Source organism: Podarcis cretensis, assembly GCF_951804945.1.
Source record: "Podarcis cretensis genome assembly, chromosome: 2".
Taxonomy (NCBI): domain Eukaryota; kingdom Metazoa; phylum Chordata; class Lepidosauria; order Squamata; family Lacertidae; genus Podarcis; species Podarcis cretensis.
This window is the reverse complement of record NC_137171.1, coordinates 15867839-15891143: the sequence shown is the minus strand read 5'-3', so window position 1 is coordinate 15891143 and position 23305 is coordinate 15867839. Positions and strand designations below refer to the sequence as shown.

Here is a 23305-nt window from a genome sequence, read left to right as displayed (position 1 = left end):
GGTTGGTTAATTGAAAAAGTTGCCTAATACAAGCCACAAAGATGCTTGAGAAGAGCCTGCTTGCACCACTATAAATGCTACTCTTAATTTTTACAAAATAAAGGCCTGGTTACCCAAATAACAGTTGTAAAAAGCTAGATCCATTCCCTAAAGGGAGCCATGCAGAAGTAAAATATGCAGTTAGGAACATTGTATTTAAAGAAAACACACAATCAGTTTATGTATGTATGTATGTATGTATGTATAGTATGTGCATCAGGCAAAATGATACACAGTGCTCCAATTTTTTCCAGGAATCTTCTGAATGAATGTACAACACTTTCCAAACACTACATCCCTGCCCCTAATGCACATATTGATCTTGGAATATTTTGATGACTGGGAATGCTATACAGTGGTACCTCTGGTTACGAACTTAATTTGTTCTGGAGGTCCGTTCTTAACCGGAAACCATTCTTAACCTGAGGTACCACTTTAGCTAAAGTGGCCTCCCACCACAGCGCGATTTCTGTTTTCATTCTGAGGTAAAGTTCTTAACCCGAGGTACTACTTCCGGGTTAGCGGAGTCTGTAACCCGAAATGTTTGTAACCCGAGATACCACTGTACTAGAAACTACCACCAGAAAGAGGCAGAACGGAAGGGTTTAGGGGTTCATAGGTTGGGAGAACGGAGAGGTGGACATAGACGAGTCTTTCATCATGATTGCTGGAAGCCTATTGCAGATTCTGCTTTCTGAGACTTTACCATACAAACCACCACATGCGCACTTGTTTCTTCAGTGCCATGTTGCTGAAATTTCTATATAGGATTGTTAAAAAGCAGCATAATAATGGCTGTACACATTTAGAGGTTCTATAAATAAAAAGAGTTAGCAATTAACAAGATGAAAGAAATGAAAGACCCTGGGACTGACTGATGCTTTTAATGAATAGCCCTGAATTGAGTCACTAGCAGGAATACCCCACTGTTAGTAGTTTTACATTGCCCTTCTAAAAAGCTTCATGTCTCATTACAGGGTCTTCTTGGTGGTGGTTCCAGAGCTGTTGAGCTCTCTTCTAGTTAAGCTTCGTTTGGCCCCTTCCATTCCAGAAAGTTGTAAAGGCCACAGCAGCTGTTGCTGCTTCACTATGGTCCTTCCTTCTAATTTAGCATCTCTGTCTAATTTTTATCCACACAATGTTTCATATTTTGCCTGATGTTCTATTGTTTTTCATTTTTCTCTGTATGTCACTTTGTGAATGTTTGGGCCCAGAAAACCAATTGAATTAAACAAATAGGTGGAAAATAATAACCATTCACAAATGTCATTTTCCTTGCACCGTTTGAAACCGCTATTTATATTTTATAAGCACCACTGCTCAACAAAAACTATAGCATACTTTTCTTATTGATCTTTTCTCTACTTCTTAATAAAGACTACTTAAATCCTGATATTTACAGTCTAAAGCGATGGGCAAATCTACCCAGCTACTGACAATCTGCTGAAAGGATAAATTTCCTTCTGCTATGGTAGATCAGATGGGGAGCCGGGTTCTGCAAACATGGCAATATTGCACGCCTAAAGCAGTATTTTCAACTTCAGCCAGTAAGGGGTGCTATTGTAAACAAGGACTCAACCTGCACCAGCAAACCCAAAGGAATGAGATTCTGAAAAGGGAACCAATGCTTTTCACATTGCAGTCTGGAAGCGGCTTCCTGTTAGGACAAGAAGAGGCAAGAAGCAAGCAGGGCAATGAGTACGGTGCTAGGGAACACAGGTGACTAAGTCTGAGAACCAGGAGTGACAGTAAATGTTACCCCACCATCTTGTGAAACCATATCCTTGGGAAGTGCTCTTCTGCAGCCAATCTGACGACAGACAGTCCGTCCCATTCACCCACCCTTCTCGGCATAGCTGTCACTCTGCTGCAGAGATGTCACTGAAGCATTGATTTGCTAACCTAGCAGCCCAAGGAATTGAAGCCAAAGGTGAAGGCTCACGGGATCCTTTGAAGCCCACAATTCGAAGTGTGCATATACACTTGCTACAATTTGATTGCAGGCATACAAAAACAACAATAACCAACCCAGAGGAACAGCACTAGTGAAGAGATTCACGTTGCTGCTTTTCTTCTGCATCCTGTAGAGAATGACAACGCTAATCCTTTGTCCAGAACAGACCAACATTTATCAAGCCAGCTGTGAATACCCATTTGTTTTGTTCCCGATAAATCTGCATGACCGTGTGCTTTCTTCCCTCCCTGCAACAAGGAACCCTGCATTTTAACACTCCCTTTCCTATTTTAGAGTGATCCTTTTTTTCCTTTTATTTTTTGCACTATGGAAGTTTCTTAAATCTGCTGAAAATTAAAAGTAGAAATACACCAGCAATATAATCTGTAAATATGAATATGTAGATCAGCTAACAGGAAATCCAGCGTGAATGACCTCCTAGACAGGGATGCATAATTGAGCTCTACAAGCATGGCAGCAAAAAATCTCAAACTGAAAACTTCCTCACCATGACAGCACAGATAGTCAACTGTCACTTTAGTTTTGGTGCTTTAATCATTATAATTAAAAATACTATGTAAACATGAAAAATAACAGAAACGACCTTCCAAATTAAGTCCAGAACTACTTGCTCATGAAATGATTTACTGGTCTATCTGGCCTCACATAATATTTACATAATATCCACATAGCATCAGAATACTCATAACATCGTAAAACTCATGTAACTTCATAATACTCACATAACATTAAAAACGGGAGGGGAGATAACACAATTTACAGAAAATTCACTTCCTGGTCAACTGGGAGGCAATTCTTACTGTCAACAAACTGACATAAAATGAGGCAGGTTCTTTTCATTTCTTGTTAACATATCTTTGGTACTTTATTTAAAAGGTTTATTTACTACTGCCTTTTATTATCAAATGTCAAAAAGGTTTACAGAACATATTAAAATGATATAAGCATAACAACTGAGCAGAAGCCACTGTTATTATCCCCATATTTAAAAGATGGCACAAGGGCTATGAGTGAGAGCCTATGGCTTATTCTAATGCCACCAGCGAGCTGAAAACGAAACCTGAGAAACTCAGATCATACTGTCAACCAAAGGAGCATTAAAAACCAATGACAGTTAACTGGTGTAGAGACAGCACTGAAGAGGAATGGGTCAGGGGTCCTAGAAAAGCTTTGCCAAAGTAGTGGGTTTTGAGGAAACATTTACAAGAACAATGGGAGATGGGACTGGGAATGTGCAGTGCCTTTGTGGCACCAAAGGAAGTTACATTATACAAGAACCAGGGCTTTTCCCCCAGAAGGTAATCAAGGGTATGCAGTACCGGCACCTCTTTTTTTGTTGTTAAAAAGTGTGGCACTTACTATAACAACTTCACGGTGAGTACCAGAACCAATTTTTACTAGAAAAAAAAAAAAGGACTGACAATAACTACTATTGTTTTTGTTGTTTAGTCGTTTAGTCGTGTCTGACTCTTCGTGACCCCATGGACCAGAGTACACCAGGCACTCCTGTCTTCCACTGCCTCCTGCAGTTTAGTCAAACTCATGCTGGTAGCTTTGAGAACACTGTCCAACCATCTCATCCTCTGCCGTCCCCTTCTCCTTGTGCCCTCCATCTTTCCCAACATCAGGGTCTTTTCCAGGGAGTCTTCTCTTCTCATGAGGTGGCCAAAGTATTGGAGCCTCAGCTTCAGGATCTGTCCTTCCAGAGAGCACTCAGGGCTGATTTCCTTCAGAATGGATAGGTTTGATCTTCTTGCAGTCCATGGGACTCTCAAGAGTCTCCTCCAGCACCAGAATTCAAAAGCTCTCACTTCCATACATCACTACTGGGAAAACCATGGCTTTAACTATACGGACCTTTGTTGGCAAGGTGATGTCTCTGCTTTTAAAAATGCTGTCTATGTTTCTCATAGCTTTTCTCCCAAGAAGCAGGCGTCTTTTATTTATTAAATTTGTATGCTCCCATTCATCCAAAGATCACAGGGTGGTTCACAACAGAAAAATACAAAAAGAGGACATAAAATACAGGATAAAACAAAAAGAAGCCAATAACCGCCCTCCCACAACACGTTTATAGGCCACAGAATGTTAATCAAAGGACTGGTTATAGAGATACGTTTTTGCATGGTACCTAAAGTTATGTAATGAAGGAACCAGGCAAGCCACCCTGGGGAGAGCACTCCACAAATGAGGAGCAGCCATGGAAAAGGCCCGTTCTCATGTTGCCTTCTTTGCTGCCTCCACTGCCGTTAGGTAGACTTGATCATGAGCCCTCACTAGTGTTCGATTGCATTTGTCTGGAATTTTCCTCCACTCACATTCAAGCTATCTCCCAGTTTGTGTTAAACTGCATTTAAACTACATTTGTTTTAAACTGCATTTAAAACAGAGGAGAGGAAATTGAATTGACAGAGATGCGATTCCAAGCAAAGTGAGGCAGAAAGAGGAAGCATAACTGATATAAATTTGCAAATAGGGAAGGGGAGAAAAGAAAGGGTGATAGTCACAGAGTGAGAACAGAATAAAAGCAAGAACCAGAAGTTTAATTGAAGAAAACCATCATTTGGCAGATTATGATCATTCTCTAGCGAGAGGTACAATCGAGTATGAAGTTCTATGGGCTTTAAACTCCACTGATTTCAAAGGGACAAGTATGCACATGTGTGTACAGGTTTGCAAAGTTTTATTTTCTGCAGGGGTGGAGAATGCAAATGTACATATGACTCACATTCAAGAAAGTTGCTTGATTACTGTAGCATGACAAGCCATTTAGTATAGTGCAGAGAGAGGTTTGGATGACAAGCCATCAAGGCTTTGTGAATCTAATCATCATGCATTGGGAAGAGGATTCTACCGCCTGACCATAGGAAACACAAAATTTTGAAGAGTGAGGAAACACACACTTGGCTGAAGCTGAGAAAATGCTGCTCAAACTGGAACTATATTTACTTTCTCTTGACCAAAGAGCACAATATGCTTTGCAAGGCACACCAAGCCATGAGAAAACTGAACTGATCCACTCTTGACAAGAATAGACATTCTACACATTTGGAAGGGGACTTTGCAATTAATAGGGTTTAATATGAGAGGAAAGTTTCAAATCCAGAGATTTGTTTCACACTTCAATTAAATCTCAGCCTCAAGCACCCTCAAATCCCTTCCTGCTCCCTGTACCATGCTGTGTCTGTAATTTAGATTGTTTGCCTGCGGCAGGGGCTGTCTTCTGTTTTAGTCTTACAGCACCTTAGTACATTTTAGACATCTTAGGAATAAATCATAAAATCCAAAACTGTGTGATGATTATATTACAATAGGCACATTATTTCCTATACAATCGTTCAAAGCAAAATCTTAATTTTTACAGCAGCCCATAATGACGTATCTTTTAAGGGTCATTCTGTTGACTCTCGCTGCTAAAGTTAAGCAATTTCCTTAAATCAGAATCCAAAATAGATAAGGTGCTATCTTTTATCAGACCACCTTCGAGGAATTTCCTTGACACAATGCGGCCTGGTACTTTTGCATGAAAAGATGCCTGGAGTTTTAACCATCACTGTGGCACACCTTTCCTGGGTCTTATCTGCTAATTGGAAACAGAAAGGCTTACTGCGTCAGAAGGTGAACAGAGGCCTTAGTTTATAGTGGGAAATGCTTTGATTTCTTTTTTCTTTTTTAAGAAAAAGAGGCAAGCATAATTGAATAGTATCTCTTTCATGTTCCCTACAAAAGTAGAAATACAGCAGATTCCAAAACTAAGGACTTCATTCTACATTACTCATAAATGCTCCGTTGGCACTGAAATAAATGGGAAATCTGTCATCAAGCATTGCTGCACAGGGCACGCCTGAGTTACAACGGCAGCAGTAAACCCCACCTTAATCAGCAACATGGTTTATCCTTCTGCCTTCTGCCAGTGCTCTGGCTGACTCCTTTGGCAATTAAGAAAAAGAAGGTGTGGGGATGGTTCACTTACATTTCTTCTCCTAGTTATTGAATAGCATTTAAGCAAGGAAAATAAAACAAAGTGATAGTGCCAGGGGACAGGTGTGCGAGGGAACAAAGAGCCACACTAGCTTTCAAGAGGTCCTTGGATTTAAACTCCTAAGATGAGAGAAAATTTCCTGAGATTTTAAGGGGCTCAACATGCAAGCTGCAGCTCACTAGATCATGTCCCTATATAGAATCACATACAGAACAAGGTCCGCCTTCCCCAACATAGGGCTCACCCACACTTCCCTTTCTCCCACAGATTTATTCCCTTTGGTCTGTAACTTCTAAACACAGGTCTAAGAGGTTTTTCTTTCAACCTACCACTTTCCCCGGGAAAACCCTCTGTTTACCGCTGAATCGGAACAAATGTCTATCCGCAGAAAAACCCGATAGATGTTTGCTCCAGTTCAGTAGTAAGCAGCAGGTTTTCCCAGGGAAGTGGTGTGACAAAAGAAAAACCTCTCAGCCTAGGAGTCATGGACCAAATGGAAGTGTGGGTAAGCCTATAGCGCCTTTCAGATGTTTAGGACTACAATTCCCATCATCCCTGTCCATTTTGACATGCTTTCTTGAACTGCTGGGAGTTGTGAGTCCAACAACATCAGGGCGTCAGATGTACCCTCTCTGAAAATGAGGTGAGTTATTTCGTGGGAGAAGTTTTAAACACATTTCCATCAAATCACTGTAATGCAGCCTTCACGTGCCAGCACATTCAGTTTGGTTACAGTTCGCTAAGTCCATCCCCAGTGCCCTTAGGCAAAATCCAGACACGCCCAATGTCCACTGAAAGAAACACTTTAAATACTAAACTGTGTACTGGAGCCTTCAGTGCATCTTTCTAAGTTATTCTGGTGAACAACTCTAAACACAGGATGAAATATAAAATGTGTTTACCTTTTGCAGCATATGAAGTTGACAAAGTGGAGTGAGAAAATGTGAGAATTTAAGAGACAAATGTTTTTTTAAGGGTCCAGCTTCTATTCAGGTATAGTGAAACAGCTTATTTGTATGCCAGAAAACCCAGCTGTGCTACTTTCCAGATTTTCCATGCAGCTTAGCACACCTGGTTAAGAAGAAGCTGAGTTGGAATTTCCCACCCCCCTCTCTTAATGCAGCCTGAATTATGAATTCTAAGCTCTTTTGAAAATGCAGCCCTACGGCATATTTAATATAACATGAAAACTGCAAAGTTTTTCTCTTTTCTGCCATTGATGAAATCACCTTGAAGGTAATGATAATCACCATCAGCCCAAATTCACACTGACAAAGCAAAAACAATTTTGAAGCACTGACATTCAATGCCCTTTTACCCTTATTCTTCTTTGGAATAAATTCAGCTAATCAACAGCTAATAACAGTAACAACTGCATCACAAAACTCTCTGCATATACAACCAATTCCCTCCACTGTAAAATGGCCTTGAACTACAGTTTGCCTTAAAAAAACAAAAACAAAAAAACAAAAAAACTGAACGGTAAGCATCAATACTACAGTTATTTTGTGTTAAGCCTCTTCTGCTAATTCTTCCTACTTCTGGGTGGATAGTACTATTATTCTTCATTAATTAGCCACCCCTGCTTGTAGAACATTCTCAATGAAAACTAACAACATTCACAAAGCATTCTCACTGACAGTACAGAATAAGCTCATTGGTATTAATGGACAAGATGATCAAAATGTGTATGAATCATTGGGTGACACTCAACAATTCGCAAGTGGATTTCTTCTCATGTAACAAGATTGCCACTCTGTCTCCCTAAACCACAAAGCCTTGGGCTTGCCGATCAGAAGGTCAGCGGTTCGAATCCCTGTGACGGGGTGAGCTCCCGTTGCTTGGTCCCTGCTCCTGCCAACTTAGCAGTAAAAAGCACATCAAAGTACATCCCGGTGGGAAAGTAAATGGCGTTTCCGTGCGCTGCTCTGGTTTGCCAGAAGTCATGCTGGCCACATGAGCTGTATGCCAGCTCCCTCAGCCATTAAACGAGATGAGCACCGCAACCCCAGAGTCATCCGTGACTGGACCATGGCTGTCAACCATCCATTATTTGGCAGGAAACTCCCTTATCCCAGCGCCGTGTCCCGCTGCTGTCCCTTATTGATAATGTCCCTTGAATTTCCTGGGTTTCAAAGGAAGCAGTTCCCCTCCCCCCCCTCCCTCCCTCCCTGCTGGCCTAAGAATTGCTGAGGAGCCTTGAGAGGAGAGCGAGGGCAACCATAGAGAAAGCAGTTCAGAAAGAGGAGGAGGAGGAGGAGGCGCAGGCAGGTGTTCCAAGGGCTAACCATAGAGAGGAAAAGCAGAGGAAGGACCGCATGCGCTTCTCCCATAGATTTGTAGTGATAGACTAGCATAGATGGTCTGATCTGCACGGGCGCTATTCCCCCCCTCCCTTCCTCCCGCCCCGCCTGATGGAACTGAGAGCTGCAGATGGAGCACGAGAGAAAAGATACAGAACTGCAGCAGCAGCTTCATAGCTTGGACTTCGTTTTGCGCAAAAAGTGGTTGCTGCTTGTAGTTATTTAATTGCAGTGTTTCATCAGCTGGTGTCTTGAGCAGCAACCTCTGGAAACGAAGGGCTAAAAACCAGCGCTGCTCTCCCAAATTATCTGGTCCCTTTTAACTTCATATTTCAGCTGGTTGTCTAAAATCCCTTATTTTGGCTGTTGATCCCTGCTTTTCGAGGCTGCTGGTCCCTTATTTTCAAATCTGTAAGTTGACAGCTATGAACTGGACCTAATGGTCAGGGGTCCCTTTACCTTTACTTTTACCTCCCACCCCATCCCCAGTGGTGTAGTGGAGCAGGGATGGGCACCACCACTTATCTAACAGCCGGGCAATGAGATTATCTCCTGGGATGCTACTTGCCAATCTGCCACATGTGCCAAATAAACAAGCTGTCTCCTGTCCCCCCAAAAATCTACGCTAAGCAGAGGAAGAGGTAGGTTACCCTTAGAATGCATGCTAAGGGTTAAACTCAAGACTTGTTTTGAAAAATTACCCAAGTCCCTTTATTATAACCAATCAAAATGTCACAAAATCATGAACAAGCTCTCATTCTTACTCAGGTGCCAAGCAAAGCGAAGGTGGGAGAGAGAGAAAGAAAAAGCTGTCTTGAAGCCATAATGGCTGCACTGGTCCAAATTTTAGCTTTGTTGAGAATGGGCGTCCCTACCATAAGCATTAACTTTCTGAAGCAAGAGCACGTCTTATTCTGAACTCTTAACACAAGGCTTACCTTGGGTCTGTGGAAAATATGGAGCCAACAGCTTTGCCCTTTTCTTCTCATACCCCTTCTGCGTAATGTCCCCTAAAAGAAACCAAGGAAGCAGAAATCAAACATGTGTTGCCACATTTGGAAAGGAAAAGACCTAAAAAGTGTTTGCATGACATTTGGACCCCTTTTCTTTTTGTCTCCAGCAGCAACAATACTGTATTATACAAGCTATTATATTTGGCAATTACCCTCAAAGCCCTTCACTGTTGTACCAGATGGTCTGAAATGGTTTAAGGTTGCAATTCTAGACATACGTGGCAGGAAGGGAGTAAGTCCCACTGAACTCAATGGGGTTTACTCCTGAGTAGACATCGAAAGGATTGCACTGCCATATTTTTTTTCATTTGCTTTTAACTTTGTATCTCCAACGTCATTATTAATGCATTTATTCAAAGCAGATCAGAAACATCTATGGGGGTGCTGTGAAATTCAAAACGCCGCATAAGTACAGTATATGACTATTATTAAACTATTTTCCCTGACACTGATCTGTCTGATGTACAGGAAGAGCCATCTGGCTGATTGTCTTTCACTCTATAAATTCTCACATTTTTATCTGAATGGCAGGAAAGAGGCTAAAATATGAAAGGATTAAGATAGGGGAGAAAAGCAGGAAACCCATAAACATTTTAGCTATCTCTGCAACGCTGCCTTCTTTCTCAATTTTCCTGCTCTAAGGGTTGAAGGAAGAGGAGATCACAGGGCCCTCCAGACTGGTATTTTATTATGGGTGTATTCGGCAACATGCTTGTGACACAATAATAGCACATCAGTAGTGGGCTGTTTCTGCTTTAGTTTGTTCTGTGATGCTTCTCCAGTGCCACTGCGTCAGTGGAAGGGGGCTATAACACAGTAAGAGCAGAAGAAAAATAAACCAGAATATTTATGGTATTAAAAGTTATGGGATTTCCACGGAAAGTTACGAGACGTGCACTGGTTGGAAATGAAGCAGTGTGACAGCCCCAAAAGATTTGCAGCTGCAAACAGTACTGAAAGCAGGTCTGTGTTTGACCTCCCCAATGGCACCATCAACACAACTCATCATGAATACTTAATACAATGGATATCGGGTGATGTCCTAGATTGGGGGTTCAGGTGGTCTGTGGCATGTTCACATTAAATATTCATAATCATTTAAATTGTATTTGTATTGCTTTTTCTGGTACTGTATGTATTTTGTTGTGTTATAATTTGTATTCAATGGAACACAAACTATTTTTATCATATATATTAAAAGGCAGTGGGTGGGATTTAACCAAGTTGTTCCATGTAAGGAATGAGGTCTGCTTGTGCAACAGAACTTTTCTGCCCTCTCCTCTTCCATGCCCCCTAAATCAACTCTGGAGGATTGGGGGAGAAATCAAGAACACATTTAAGGAATGCACTGGGGTATGACAGAGTGAAAGGTCTTATTGCTTGAGCAGACCTCGTACGCATACTCCACTTAGCACTACACTGAATTCCACCAATAGAAGAAATAAAAGAAGCAACAAGATACAACTAAAAATCAGACACTATCTAGCACAGTGCACAGCAATTGCTACAACAGTCAGAAAAACCATCAAGTGGTCTCTCAAGACTATCAGCCATTTTTAATTGGTCTGTGGAGGGAATTGTTGGGAAATTGCTGATCTAGATCTCTTGGAGAAAGCTTGAACTTTGGTAAAGAGATTCAAGCCTCTCAAATTCTCCACCAAAATGCCTCTGGCCCACCTAATTGATATTTAATGTTTTCTTTTTAATCCTTGCACCTCAAAGCACAGCAACCATTATCTTCATTTTACCAGGTGGACAACAGAAGGGACAAACAACTCACATACCTAGCAAGCCTGTGGAAACCCCAAAATGACATGATCGACCCAATCATTCATAATCACTACCAGTACTTGTTCTGAGACTAAAAATATATGCCTTGAGCTATATTACCTTAAACAACTGGCATTCTCATCTTCAGGTATAAAAGGCAGGAAACACAGAAATGACTGTTGTCTGGGGTTAGGTGAGGGCTTGCTTGTCACTTTAGCCCTGTACTTTCAAGATTCTAGGAGACAGTGTTGGCCTTCAAAACAAGTTTTGCGGATATTGGAATTGTGAAATTGCTATTACACAAAAGCCAACATGACTGCATGTAAAGTGGCTCTCAGGCTCCATTCGCAGTTGAGAAGTGAAGCTTTGTGTCACCTCAGGCAATAACTACATAATCTAAGTCAGACTGCCACACCTCTCCCCTCTGTCATGCTATGGCAAGTCAAAACAAATTTAAGAATGGAAAATGTATTTATTTAACACCTTCCTATACCACCCTTCTTCATTCATTCCAAGGAAACTTGCAACAATTTAAGACTGTCTCTCTCTCTCTCTCTCTCTCTCTCTTGTGTGTGTGTGTGTGAACTACATTAAACAGAAGGCAAAAATTATCACAAGTGAATTCTCTAATCTTCCCCTGGCATCTAAAGGGTAACAAGTTAGGAATGAGGTAGGCCTCCCTGTAGAAGGAGGTCCAGAGAAAGGGCACCACAGTTGAAAAAGCCCTCTTGCCATTCGACACCTCTCTCTCCTCTGATGTTCAGGCCATCGGGAAGAGAGCATCAATGGATGACTGCTGTGTGCAGTGCAGCAATAAGGGAGCAGGCACTCCTTTAGATACCTGGGTCCAAGACAGTGTAGTGCTCACAATTGCCTAGCAGCCAGTGGAGCTCTTTCAACCATGGCAAGGGGTTACCCCAAAGCCAAAGTTCAAGGAGTTTGGGGGCCATCTTCAAAGACAGCCCCACATATAATGCACTGTGAAGCATGTCTATAGAAGACACCCACAGAAAGGTCACTGTTCTTTCTCTCTCCTACAATTGGTACAAGGCAGCTTCCTAAAGTGGCATACTGCTGCTATTGCAAGAACAGCAGGGAACACCAGCAGTGAAAAAAACAGGAGGCCTCTGTTTGTTGGAGCCCACCAATTCCTATGTCTATTGTATTCAATCACATGGGTAAACATCAGCTTCCCATAGCAGTTTCCAAATTGCCATAAGCAATGCTGGCCTGAAGATGAACCATCAACAGCAGAGGAGGGTTGTACTAAAGCTAAACATCAGCCCTTTTGTCTGATTATTACAACTTGTCATGACATGATTCACTTTCTCTCTCTCTCTCTTGTGCATGTCAGAACCATTTTTTCTCTTAACTGCTTTGTGCAATTTTGATTGTGATGGTTGCTTTGAGGGTGTCAATAGAAAGTTTCACAGAAAACACATTTAAAAGAAGAAAAGATATTTCCCTAGCATGCTTAGCCCAGTGGCTTGTTGCATCTCTTTCCTCCCCTCAAGTAACCAATTTTAGTTTTGAAAGTCACTGCTAAGTCACTAGCCTGACCATTCTGTGGTGACACAAGTCATTGTACATTTACCCCATTTGTTTCTGGATTTGTACTAAGCTATTACATATCCTGCTAAGAGTCCGAAGCAGCAACATCCCTTAGTACTGTGGCAATAAAAGTAGCTGAGATTCAACATAAGTAAACAACACCAATGCTATCACTTAATTATATTCACACTAAAGGCAAATCAAATGTGCGGGCCCCTCCAAAACAAAACAAAACAAATCTGCTACAGAGAAAATACTAATGAAGGGAAAGCTGCCTACATTCAGATCAATCCTTGGTTCTAAAAGGAAGTAAACTGCTACTTCAGTAAAAGGACTATCAACTACACAACCAAGAATAAAGGCTGTGAAGGCCTAACAGTTTATGAGAAGGTGGTAAATCAGGCTGAAGGGGGAAGCAGATATGGCTGGATGGTCTTTTATCTGTTTGAGAAACCAGAGCCACAGTTGATGGTGAATCAGAATCAGTAACACATATAAAGAAGTTAAATCTCACTCTCTGCAGGAGGGAAATGCGCACACACTAACTGGAAGACATCAGATTGATTTGGGTTTTCCCCCAAAATGTTCCAGGAGCATAATGTCCTCATTTTCTTTGAAAATTTAAGCTGAATTTTCTGTAACTAACTATAGAAAAACCAACATGTCAGTTAAAGCTCCACTCCTGTAACACAGTCCATCAGAAACAGTTCAAAAGTATTTAAAATACAGGCATAGTTTTAAATAAATCCTCTAAAATTATCCCTTTCATTTCCGATTTCTTCAGTATAGGCTCTGTCAGCAAATTGCTAACTCCACAGTTTGAAATGAGTCTGGGCAACGTAAGCAAACTGCACTTCAGAAATCCGAGGAATGCTAGAACTCGCTTTTCAATGAAGGTACTAGATGATGCCAACTTTACAAGAGAGGATGACTACTGACAAGGGGTTCAGGTTTTGGGCAAAATAGAGCTCAGGGGAAATGCTTTGAGAAAATGCTGCTACAGAACAGAATGGCCCCTGAGAATACTGGCTGAGTATCCATGTTGTAGGATTATGAGCCTGATCTTAAATACGGTCATGGGATGAGGGCTTGCTTGAGCAGTGCTGCAATCAAGTAATGTGAGGTAGAAAATTTTCTGCTGCAGTATCTTTCCACCGAAATGTTTCAGTTTCTGGAAATGCACTGGCATTATTCCACAAAATAAATTGGTAACAATAAATGGATACAATGCCAGTCAAACCAGCCAATTTCAATGTTACAACTAACTTTTCTGATGACTATGCCTAAGAAACTTCTAACACACAGCTCTTTGGGAATACTAATAGGTGATCCAGGCCAGGGTATGTGGAAGATTAAATGCAAGCAGTCTACATATAGCACAGCACAAAGAAAAAAAAGCAGCAGCAGTGACAGTGTAATCTCTGTAGAAAAAGTTTTCAGAAGCAAAACTCCAAATTCCATGGAGTTAATCAGAGGTCCCCTCTCTGGATTGCACTGTCATCAGAGGTGAGGTGGGTGATTAATGGAGAGAATGCCTTTTCAATGAGGGCAACCCAGCTTTGATATACTCTCTCCAGAGAGGCAAGCCTGGCACATAGTCTCAGATACTTTCCTAGTGCCAGTCAAAAGTGTGCTTATTTTCCCAGGCGTTCAATTTTTTAAAAAAAGTCTGTTCTACTCAGATTGTGATATTATTTTTATAGGTTTGCTGTTATTTTATAAGTTTGCTTTATAGTACGGTGTATTAAATCTTTTATGGTAAGCTCCCAATAAACTAAACACACACCAAGTGACTTTCTGTACTCTAAAAAACACTTATGTTTCTTGTTTTACTTAGTCATAGCTTTTTTGATAAGATTACACAGTCCAAGTGTCTGAATCAAGTATTTCATCCCAACTACTGACATACATTATGCACAAATCCCACGCTCAACAGATTATTCGTGAGATACAAAGCAATGAATGAGACAACCAACTGCTTGCAAGATCTTCTGCTGTGGTTTAACTTATCTTTTCCCTTAAATTCCTCAGGACAGTGCCTTATGTACTCTGAAAGTTCTCTATCCTATATAGTGTAATTGTAATTGGCTCATTTACAGAAGTAATAGCATATATAGAAGCCAACAGATGTCCACAGGACTTGGCGATGGGCCTCCTGTTGATGGCGTTCTCTAACAAGACACTAATCCCGCCCATGAAGGCCTCTGAGACGGAGCCCTTGTTGAACAGCATCAAGGGTGGCAGTGACCATGCCATGTCCAGCAGTCGGGTGTACAGTGACAGCATGTTGCAGGCAGAGCATGATGCAGGCAGCATGATGCAGGGGACCAGAGCAGCCCAGCAGATCCAGCAGCCCGACAGCGATGCTCAAGGAGCACTTATGTTTCTTGTTGAATCACTGAAAATCAATGTTTAAGTGAGTACTGTGGATGCCACCCTCCATGGTAACTTTCCAACGCCCTCTCCTGAATCAGCGCCACCCACCTCACATATACAACTCACGTGCAGAGAGAAGGTGTGCATGCACAAACTTTGCTTTTCCAGAGGATCCGGGTAAAAGAAGAATGAATCTTGAGTCTTGGAAAGCACATGGAGCTTAAAGATGAAGCGAGGGAAAGCATTAGACCCTCTTCCAATTTCCTTCTTTAGTTCTATGTACTTTTCAAGGGAGAAAAACAAGGGAACCATCCTCAGCAGCTCATTAAGGAAAGGGAAGTAGGATGGAAAACCTCTGGGGCTTTGTGGGCAGTGAGGAAAGACCTCAAGGACGTCATTGCACCACAGGCACCACATTCACAACACCCCAGTGAGGGCAAATAAAACTTCCTTCAAAAGATCAGCAAACAAGCAGGCAAACATTTTTGTGAGCTTGTAAATTTTCCACATTTCCCTTCCAAGCTAAGTTAACAGCCTGTAACCTACAAGTGTTTATACCAAATAAACCAGCTTGTTTTCACATCAAATCAGTTTTTTTATAAAAAGCAATTGTGCACAGGAAAGAGTGTATTGTAGAAGATTTGCTTAAATCCATGTGATGGATTGTTTGTACACCTGTTCCTCTGCACATACACAGTCATTCCCAACTTCCTGACACATTTATACTCACAAAGACATCACAGTCCAAACATGGCAGCCTACAAGCAATTCTCATATAGCTTTCTACACTGGTGTGGGAAAACTGTGCTCCCCTAAAAAAAAACTGGACTGCAGTTTGCATCATCATTGGCCATGCTGGCTTGTACTCATGGGAGCCAGAAACCCAAGAACATCTGTAGGGCCACAAATTTATCACTCTTGCTCTATGAAGAAAAAATCTGACATTTGAATCAGCTCTTAGTCTAGAAGTACTTTGTCCTCTGATTAGATAAAACCTTGCTGTGAAGTCAAGTCAATAAATGTCCTTGCAAGTAACACGGAAGTGTTGTATCTGCAGATCAAAAAGAATTCTTCTTTAGAAACCGGCTTCAGCATTATGTAAATGAAAGATTTTTTTTAAAAGATCTGCAAGATCAAAAGCCTGGTGGATCATGGTACTTAGTCATCAGGGAATCAAGGACCTCCATGACTAACTGTTTACACTGTCAGGTGTGTAAACTGCTCAAGTGTTTATTCTGCTGCAGTGACATGTTTGGAAGCTGCTGTGAACCCAACATAGCAACTTCCAGTCACTCAACATAAGGAGCAAAGAATCAACCCTACTGAATGGGAGGAAAAGGCAGCCTGGTACTTCCTGGCTTATTCAAGGCACAAATACACAACTGCAAAGAGTTAGGCAAGTGCTTGTTCCTCCCTCAATTTTGGATCCCTATCTGATTGGGGGTGGGAGGGAGACATTCATTTGTCTTGATCCTGCTTTGAGAATTTTCTAACAATACCCCATAGTGTTGAGGAATATATGCATGCCCGGCCAGCAACAAATGTTACTGTTTATTTGCAGCCACTGCATTTATTTATACTCTTTGCTAACCACAGCCCAGACTCTGTGTGTTCTCTTGCATGAGAAAATATTTCTGTGCCATCTGTATGTAGCAAAACTGTTGCAGCAAACATTTGAATTTGCCTTCGCAACTGGTTACCTTGAGTTATTAGCAGAATAAAAATCCACCAGGAAAGAAAGAACGAGCAGAAGAAACCACCACCATACGCAGTAGCTGGTTGCCCACACTGGGAGGTATGATATACATATATAATGATGTGTATTTTCCACAAATATGGTGATACTTTCAATGATATACTCCAACTATTGTGGGTTTATTGTACATACATGTCCTCAGAATTACATGTACTTACTCCTTCCACAGGACGCAGGTGGCGCTGTGGGTTAAAGCCTCAGCGCCTAGGACTTGCCGATCGAAAGGTCGGCGGTTCGAATCCCTGCGGCGGGGTGCGCTCCCGCTGCTCGGTCCCAGCGCCTGCCAACCTAGCAGTTCGAAAGCACCTCCGGGTGCAAGTAGATAAATAGGGACCGCTTACCAGCGGGAAGGTAAACGGCGTTTCCGTGTGTGGCTCTGGCTTGCCAGAGCAGCGATGTCACGCTGGCCACGTGACCCGGAAGTGTCTCCGGACAGCGCTGGCCCCTGGCCTCTTAAGTGAGATGGGCACACAACCCCAGAGTCTGTCAAGACTGGCCCGTACGGGCAGGGGTACCTTTACCTTTACCTTTACCTTACTCCTTCCACACAGTCTGAGGGTGGCTTATTTCCCTTCATCTCTCTTCCCTCCTTTTCTTCAGAAGGGCAAATACAAAATCTGTATTCTGGTAGTACCTTTATTAGGGCCAACCAAAATACCACAAGCTTTTGAGTTCTGCAGAACTCTTCATTAGGCTAGATCATGGGTAGGCAAACTAAGGCCTGGGGGCCGGATCCAGCCCAATCGCCTTCTAAATCCGGCCTGTGGATGGTCTGGGAATCAGCGTGTTTTTACATGAGTAGAATGTGTCATTTTATTTAAAATGCATCTCTGGGTTATTTGTGGGGTACAGGAATTATTATTATTCATTATTATTTTTCAAAATATAGTCCGGCCCCCCACAAGGTCTGAGGGACAGTGGACCGGCCCCCTGCTGAAAAAGTTTGCTGACGAGCAAAGCCTCAATTTGGAGTGTGTGGGGGAAGAGAAAAATATTGGCTGGTGGTAACACCACGAGTGCTTCTTGCGTCAAGGAAGAATGCTGATGGAGAAGGTAGCAGACAATATATATGAGGCTTTTAAAGGGGGCCTTTACACCAGACTCAGTTCCTAAGGAAGAAATGCATGGCCAAAACAATACTAACTTCACCTTGAAAGGAGACAAAAGCATCATCAGAGTAACAAAATGGCTGCATTTCTGCCAAAATGGCATTGTAGACAGGAAAATTACCGTATTTTTTGCTCTATAAGACTCACTTTTTCCCTCCTAAAAAGTAAGGGGAAATGTGTGTGCGTCTTATGGAGCAAATGCAGGCTGCGCAGCTATCCCAGAAGCCAGAACAGCAAGAGGGATTGCTGCTTTCACTGCGCAGCGATCCCTCTTGCTGTTCTGGCTTCTGAGATTCAGAATATTTTTTTTCTTCTTTTCATCCTCCAAAAACTAGGTGCGTCTTGTGGTCTGGTGCGTCTTATAGAGCGAAAAATATGGTAGTTCAAAAGGCAACACTATCTCTATCTTCCTTCAGTCTGGCAGCTGATGATGCCCAGGGGCCTTTGATAGCAGGGTTTCAGAGCTAGGCCTAGACGTGCAAACCTGTAACGAATCCATGACAAAATTCTTACTTTTCCCAGTCTGCATCAAGTTTGGGGAATAATTTGTTTCCCTTTGTTTACACATTACTTTGTCCTTGCACTAGTTTTCAAATATTTGTTTGTGTCAAGAGGATACTGGTCCTTATAGAAGGAAAAAAGTTGTACACATTCACCTCTGGAAACAAGCCCTCTAATTTCCCTACAATGATTTTTTGCTTCATCTTCCTCCCCTTCTGCCCAGCCCAAGAGACTCATCTCATTATGCCCCACTAGAATCAAGAAATGTTTTCAATGGCACCCCTTTTTTAGAAGTCTGGCAAGTTCAAGTAGCAACAAAAGACCGCTCTGAATTTAGACCAGCCTTCCCCAGCGTGGTGCTTTGTACTACAAGTCCCATGAGCCTCATTCAGTAAGATCAATAATCAGGGATTATGGAAGACGTAGTCCAGCAGCACCTGAGGTCCACTAGGACAGGGAAGACCCAATTGGACAGATGATGAGCACGGCTGGTCTGGTTTTTAAATTTTGTTACCCACCCCAAACCCCCCCACCCCCCAAAAAAATATTTCAGTAGAACTCATAAAATGTTGCATAGGTTGTAAAAGTGAACTTGTGAAAACATTCACAGATCAAGTCTGTGGAAGAAAAAAAGAGAAAGATGTGGAGCAAAATTAGGTACGGTTGCATCACAATCCATCTATACCAAAAAAAAGATAGCCAGATGGACAAATGCTTCTCTTTGCCTGCACTTATTTCATCCCTGAAGTAAATAATTTTACCAGATGCTGCTTGGATAATGCCAAGGCACTGCAAAGCCAAATCTTCTGTTATTTCCTTAACAGGCACTGCTTTCAAAACACTCAAAAGATATTGTAGAAACACATCACCACAGGTGATTAAGGGCTGCAAGCAGAGATTCTGAAGCCTATTTTCTACTAAAGGTGCTTCTAACTTAGGGTGGAGGTATATGATTAACCCACAAACTGTCTTCTCTGTGAACAGTTTAAGGGGTCCAAATTTTTTTGACATGCTCACAAAATTTCCTACCTCTTTGCCATCAGTGTCATCTATCATTCATTGTGCACGATGCTAAAAAAATGCAGACATATGACTGAACATTTATCTGCAAATCTGGCTCAAGCGAAATAGTGCGTCAGTCTGACTCCTTCTTACAAGGAATTTTATCCATTTTGTCAGCAGGAGAGCAAATTAAACCTTGAGCTAGTCAGCACCACTCAGCCTAATCTACCTCCCAGGCTCATACCAAGAATAAAATTGGATAGTCCTATGTATGTCACCTGACACTCTTAGGGAAAAGATTATGATACGAGGTATCATCAACTTATCCAATTTATTACTAGTATCACAATATTAGGCAACAACCAGAGAGCGACTTGAATCCTAGCTTGCTCCTCTGCTCATATTCGGAGCGGGGGCACAATTTCCACCCATTCCTTGCTCTCTCTGCAACTTGCTGAATTTATTTTCCACCCCAAAGGGGAAGATTTTCAAGGGGTTGCAGAGAAAACAGGAGCAGGAAAAAACTATTCTGTGAAGTCCATCCCTTCACAGAAGGAAAGTTTGGATCCGAGTCAATGTCTACTAATGTATGATAATGGTATCCAAACATTTGTCAAGTCATGAGTGTTTGTGCTTGTGAAAAATAAATTAAGAGAAATAGCTTGCATCAGTATCTATTTTTTTTTAAATAATAAATCCCAGCTTTTTCCTCACGAGGTTCGGAAGGTGGCAAGATGAGAAGGGGCCTTTCTCTGTTGTAACTCCCTGTCTGTGGAATGCTTTCCTTAAGGAAGTTCACCTGGGGCATTCGTTACAATTTTTTTAGGTGCCGAGTGAAAACGTTCCTCTTCAATCAGGCCTCTGGTTGATTTAATATTCTACAGCCTTTTAAATGTGTGTGTGGGAAGGGGGGGGGTATTGTTTTGCTGTTTTGTTTTACTTACTTGTTTTTACCCTGTATTTTATTCTGTGAACCGCCTTGAGGTCTTATGATAAAGGGGAGCATAACAATCTAATAAATCTAATAAATAAATAATACATTTTGAAAAAAGGAAACACGCGGTACAGTTTTTGAGAAAAGCAGGGCTTTGATTAGCAAAATTAACTTAAAATTACAATTTATCTTAGCCAAAAGGCCAAGAAGCAGGGCTTTGATCAGCAAAATTAACTTAAAAATTAAGGACTCTGGTAAAACTTATCCTAACAACAACTCTGTATTAAAGATCAAATGGACATTGTAAACTAGACCCTTCACTGCTATTAAAAGAGAACCCATAAATATATCTGTTCCAACAGCAACCCCACTATAAGCATGCCAGAATTCTGCTCACATCACCAAAGTTTATGTCATATACAATTCAGCCTCTGGCTCTAAGAGTAATTACATACATTAAGTTCTATCTTGAGGTATAAAGATGGACAGAATAGAGGCTATAATTCTGGGACACAATTTGTAATTTGGATTGGAGCCAAGAGAATAAAAAAACAAAGGCAAGCACATATATATTTGCCAAAGTATATAAAAGATCAAGAAAAGAGGCAGAGGGGAAGGAACAAAATTGAGATATATGTGATGAATGTAAAATATTTTCAGTCTCATGGCGAACAATGAGGAGGATTTAACAGTCATAAAACAATTAGTGCCAAATTAATCCAATTTCCTAGATATTAGAATTCACTCCATTATAGAAGCACAGGGTCCAAAACCCATTAACTTCCTTTTATTTACAAGTATGCTTGTGGGACGCAGGTGGCGCTTGTGGGACGCAGGTGGCGCTGTGGGTTAAAGCCTCAGCGCCTAGGGCTTGCCGATCGAAAGGTCGGCGGTTCGAATCCCTGCGGCGGGGTGCGCTCCCGCTGCTCGGTCCCAGCGCCTGCCAACCTAGCAGTTCGAAAGCACCTCCGGGTGCAAGTAGATAAATAGGGACCGCTTACCAGCGGGAAGGTAAACGGCGTTTCCGTGTGTGACTCTGGCTCGCCAGAGCAGCGATGTCACGCTGGCCACGTAACCCGGAAGTGTCTCTGGACAGCGCTGGCCCCTGGCCTCTTAAGTGAGATGGGCGCACAACCCCAGAGTCTGTCAAGACTGGCCTGTACGGGCAGGGGTACCTTTACCTTTACCTTATGCTTTTAAGGCATTTTTTAAATTAAAAAACAACAACCCTGTAAATCTCTTGTTATATCCTTTGCATTCTTTCACGGTTAATCCAGCTTGATGTGACTCAGTGGGAGAGTCACAGCAGATATATTCCTATATCATGGTTCAAATTCTAGTACAGTCAAGGGCAGGATAGACATGGACAAACTACAAAGGCCATCTTTATGAGCTTAGTTTCTGTGTCTCAGTACAACATTTTTCTTATATGTACCTAGCACATAATGGGATGGAAAGGCAATGGGTGACATCCAGTTATGTCCATCTGCAAGCAAAATGGACTTCTACTTGCATAAGAAGACCCCTCCCTCCTCTCCTCCACCCTGCAGGCCTCCACATATCAGGGCTCGTTCAGCTATAGGTCAACACAGGGACTCAGAGTTGAGCAGCAAAGTTAATTCTTTATTAAATGAAACAGAATACAGAGAAACCTACTGTAAGATTGGCCCCAGTAAAACAACTGCCAGAACTGACAATCTGTGCCTCTTACTTCCCCCGTCTCCTCCCGGTCCAGCTGTTTTCCCAGCCATTGGAAACACCATTGGGGAGCTACATGCAAGGCTCTTCATGCCTTGGAAGAAGGGAAGGTAAATACAGAAGGCAGGGTCTTGTGAATCTGTTGCAGTCTCAGTCCCCACCTCCTCCTCAGCTGCCTCTCCTACGTCTACAGTGCTTTCCCCCTCTTCTTCCTCTTTCTCACTCCAACCATTTTGCCCCCACTTTATCTTCTAAGCTGTCTTCACTGTCTCACCACCACTTCCCTGGCTCTGAGCCTTCCTCTTCTGAGGCTTCTGTAGGGGGTTATCTGGCTTTAACTTTGCACCACTCCTCATCGTCCAGCCAGTCCCTGACACCATGCAACTCCCAAATCTGCTCTGTGTACAGGAGAATGGGAAGTCCCAGAGAGAAAGCAGGAGTACCCCTGTGCAATACTAGATATTGCCCAATATACATTGCAGCACCGCATATGAAAAATATTTTTAAAATAATCATTCGCCAATATACATACAGAACTACCCTCCCCCTAAATACCCCCAAAATCAAAGTATAATCGCTTTCAGTCAGCACTGGATGCTCTTTTGAAAAATCAGGCTTTAATCAGATTTTGGCCACCTCTGGCTGTTAATGGCAAACCATTAACTATGGTTCGGCAAGCTCACCTAGACACAAGCTGTGTGAGAGTGCTTTCAGCCTGAGCACTCCTGCTTCACAGCTCCCTTAGTTGAACAAACCATGGAGGACTGGCTTTATGTTGCATCTGAATTATAGTTCATGGTTTGTTCTCCCAAATGTATCATGTTCAGGAAGCCAAGAGCAACCTGACTTCAGATCTTGGTTTGCCTGAAGAGAAACAAACCAAGCATGCTGGTTCAGATGCTAAACGACTCCATGGTTTCCTCACTCGGCTAAGGAAATAGCAAAGTGGGAGAGTGGAAAATGCTCAGAATAATTTGTTGAACCATAGCTGATGGCTTAGCATTACATCTGATCGTGTCTACTGAATCATCAAACGAAAATAAAATAAGTGTGCTACCAGTGGAAGCATATTCCAAGTATGGGGCCACACCACATAGAAGGTGTCATGTCCTCACAACTTTAGAAGTCTTCACCTCCATACAAGCTGGGACATGGAGTAGTACTTCCCTTGCATATTTAAGTAGGTGGAAATCTATGAGAAAGAGGAGCTCCCAAAAGCTCATAGGCTCCAGGTCATGAAGGTCATGAAGTGCTTTAAAAAAGTAATCATCAGCACTTTGAGCTGGTTCGAGAAGC

The 23305-nt window shown here is 42.1% G+C and overlaps 1 protein-coding gene across 4 annotated transcripts in view; it reads right to left on the bottom strand.

Annotated features, from left to right (window-relative positions):
• DIP2B (disco interacting protein 2 homolog B) overlaps positions 1-23305 on the bottom strand; it is a 185073-nt gene that overhangs the window by 85341 nt on the left and 76427 nt on the right. For all 4 annotated transcript variants that reach the window (XM_079966337.1, XM_079966338.1, XM_079966340.1 and 1 more), the window contains exon 2: positions 9238-9309. In XM_079966337.1, coding sequence (XP_079822463.1) covers positions 9238-9309 — 72 coding nt within the window. The remainder of the gene's footprint in view (positions 1-9237; positions 9310-23305) is intronic.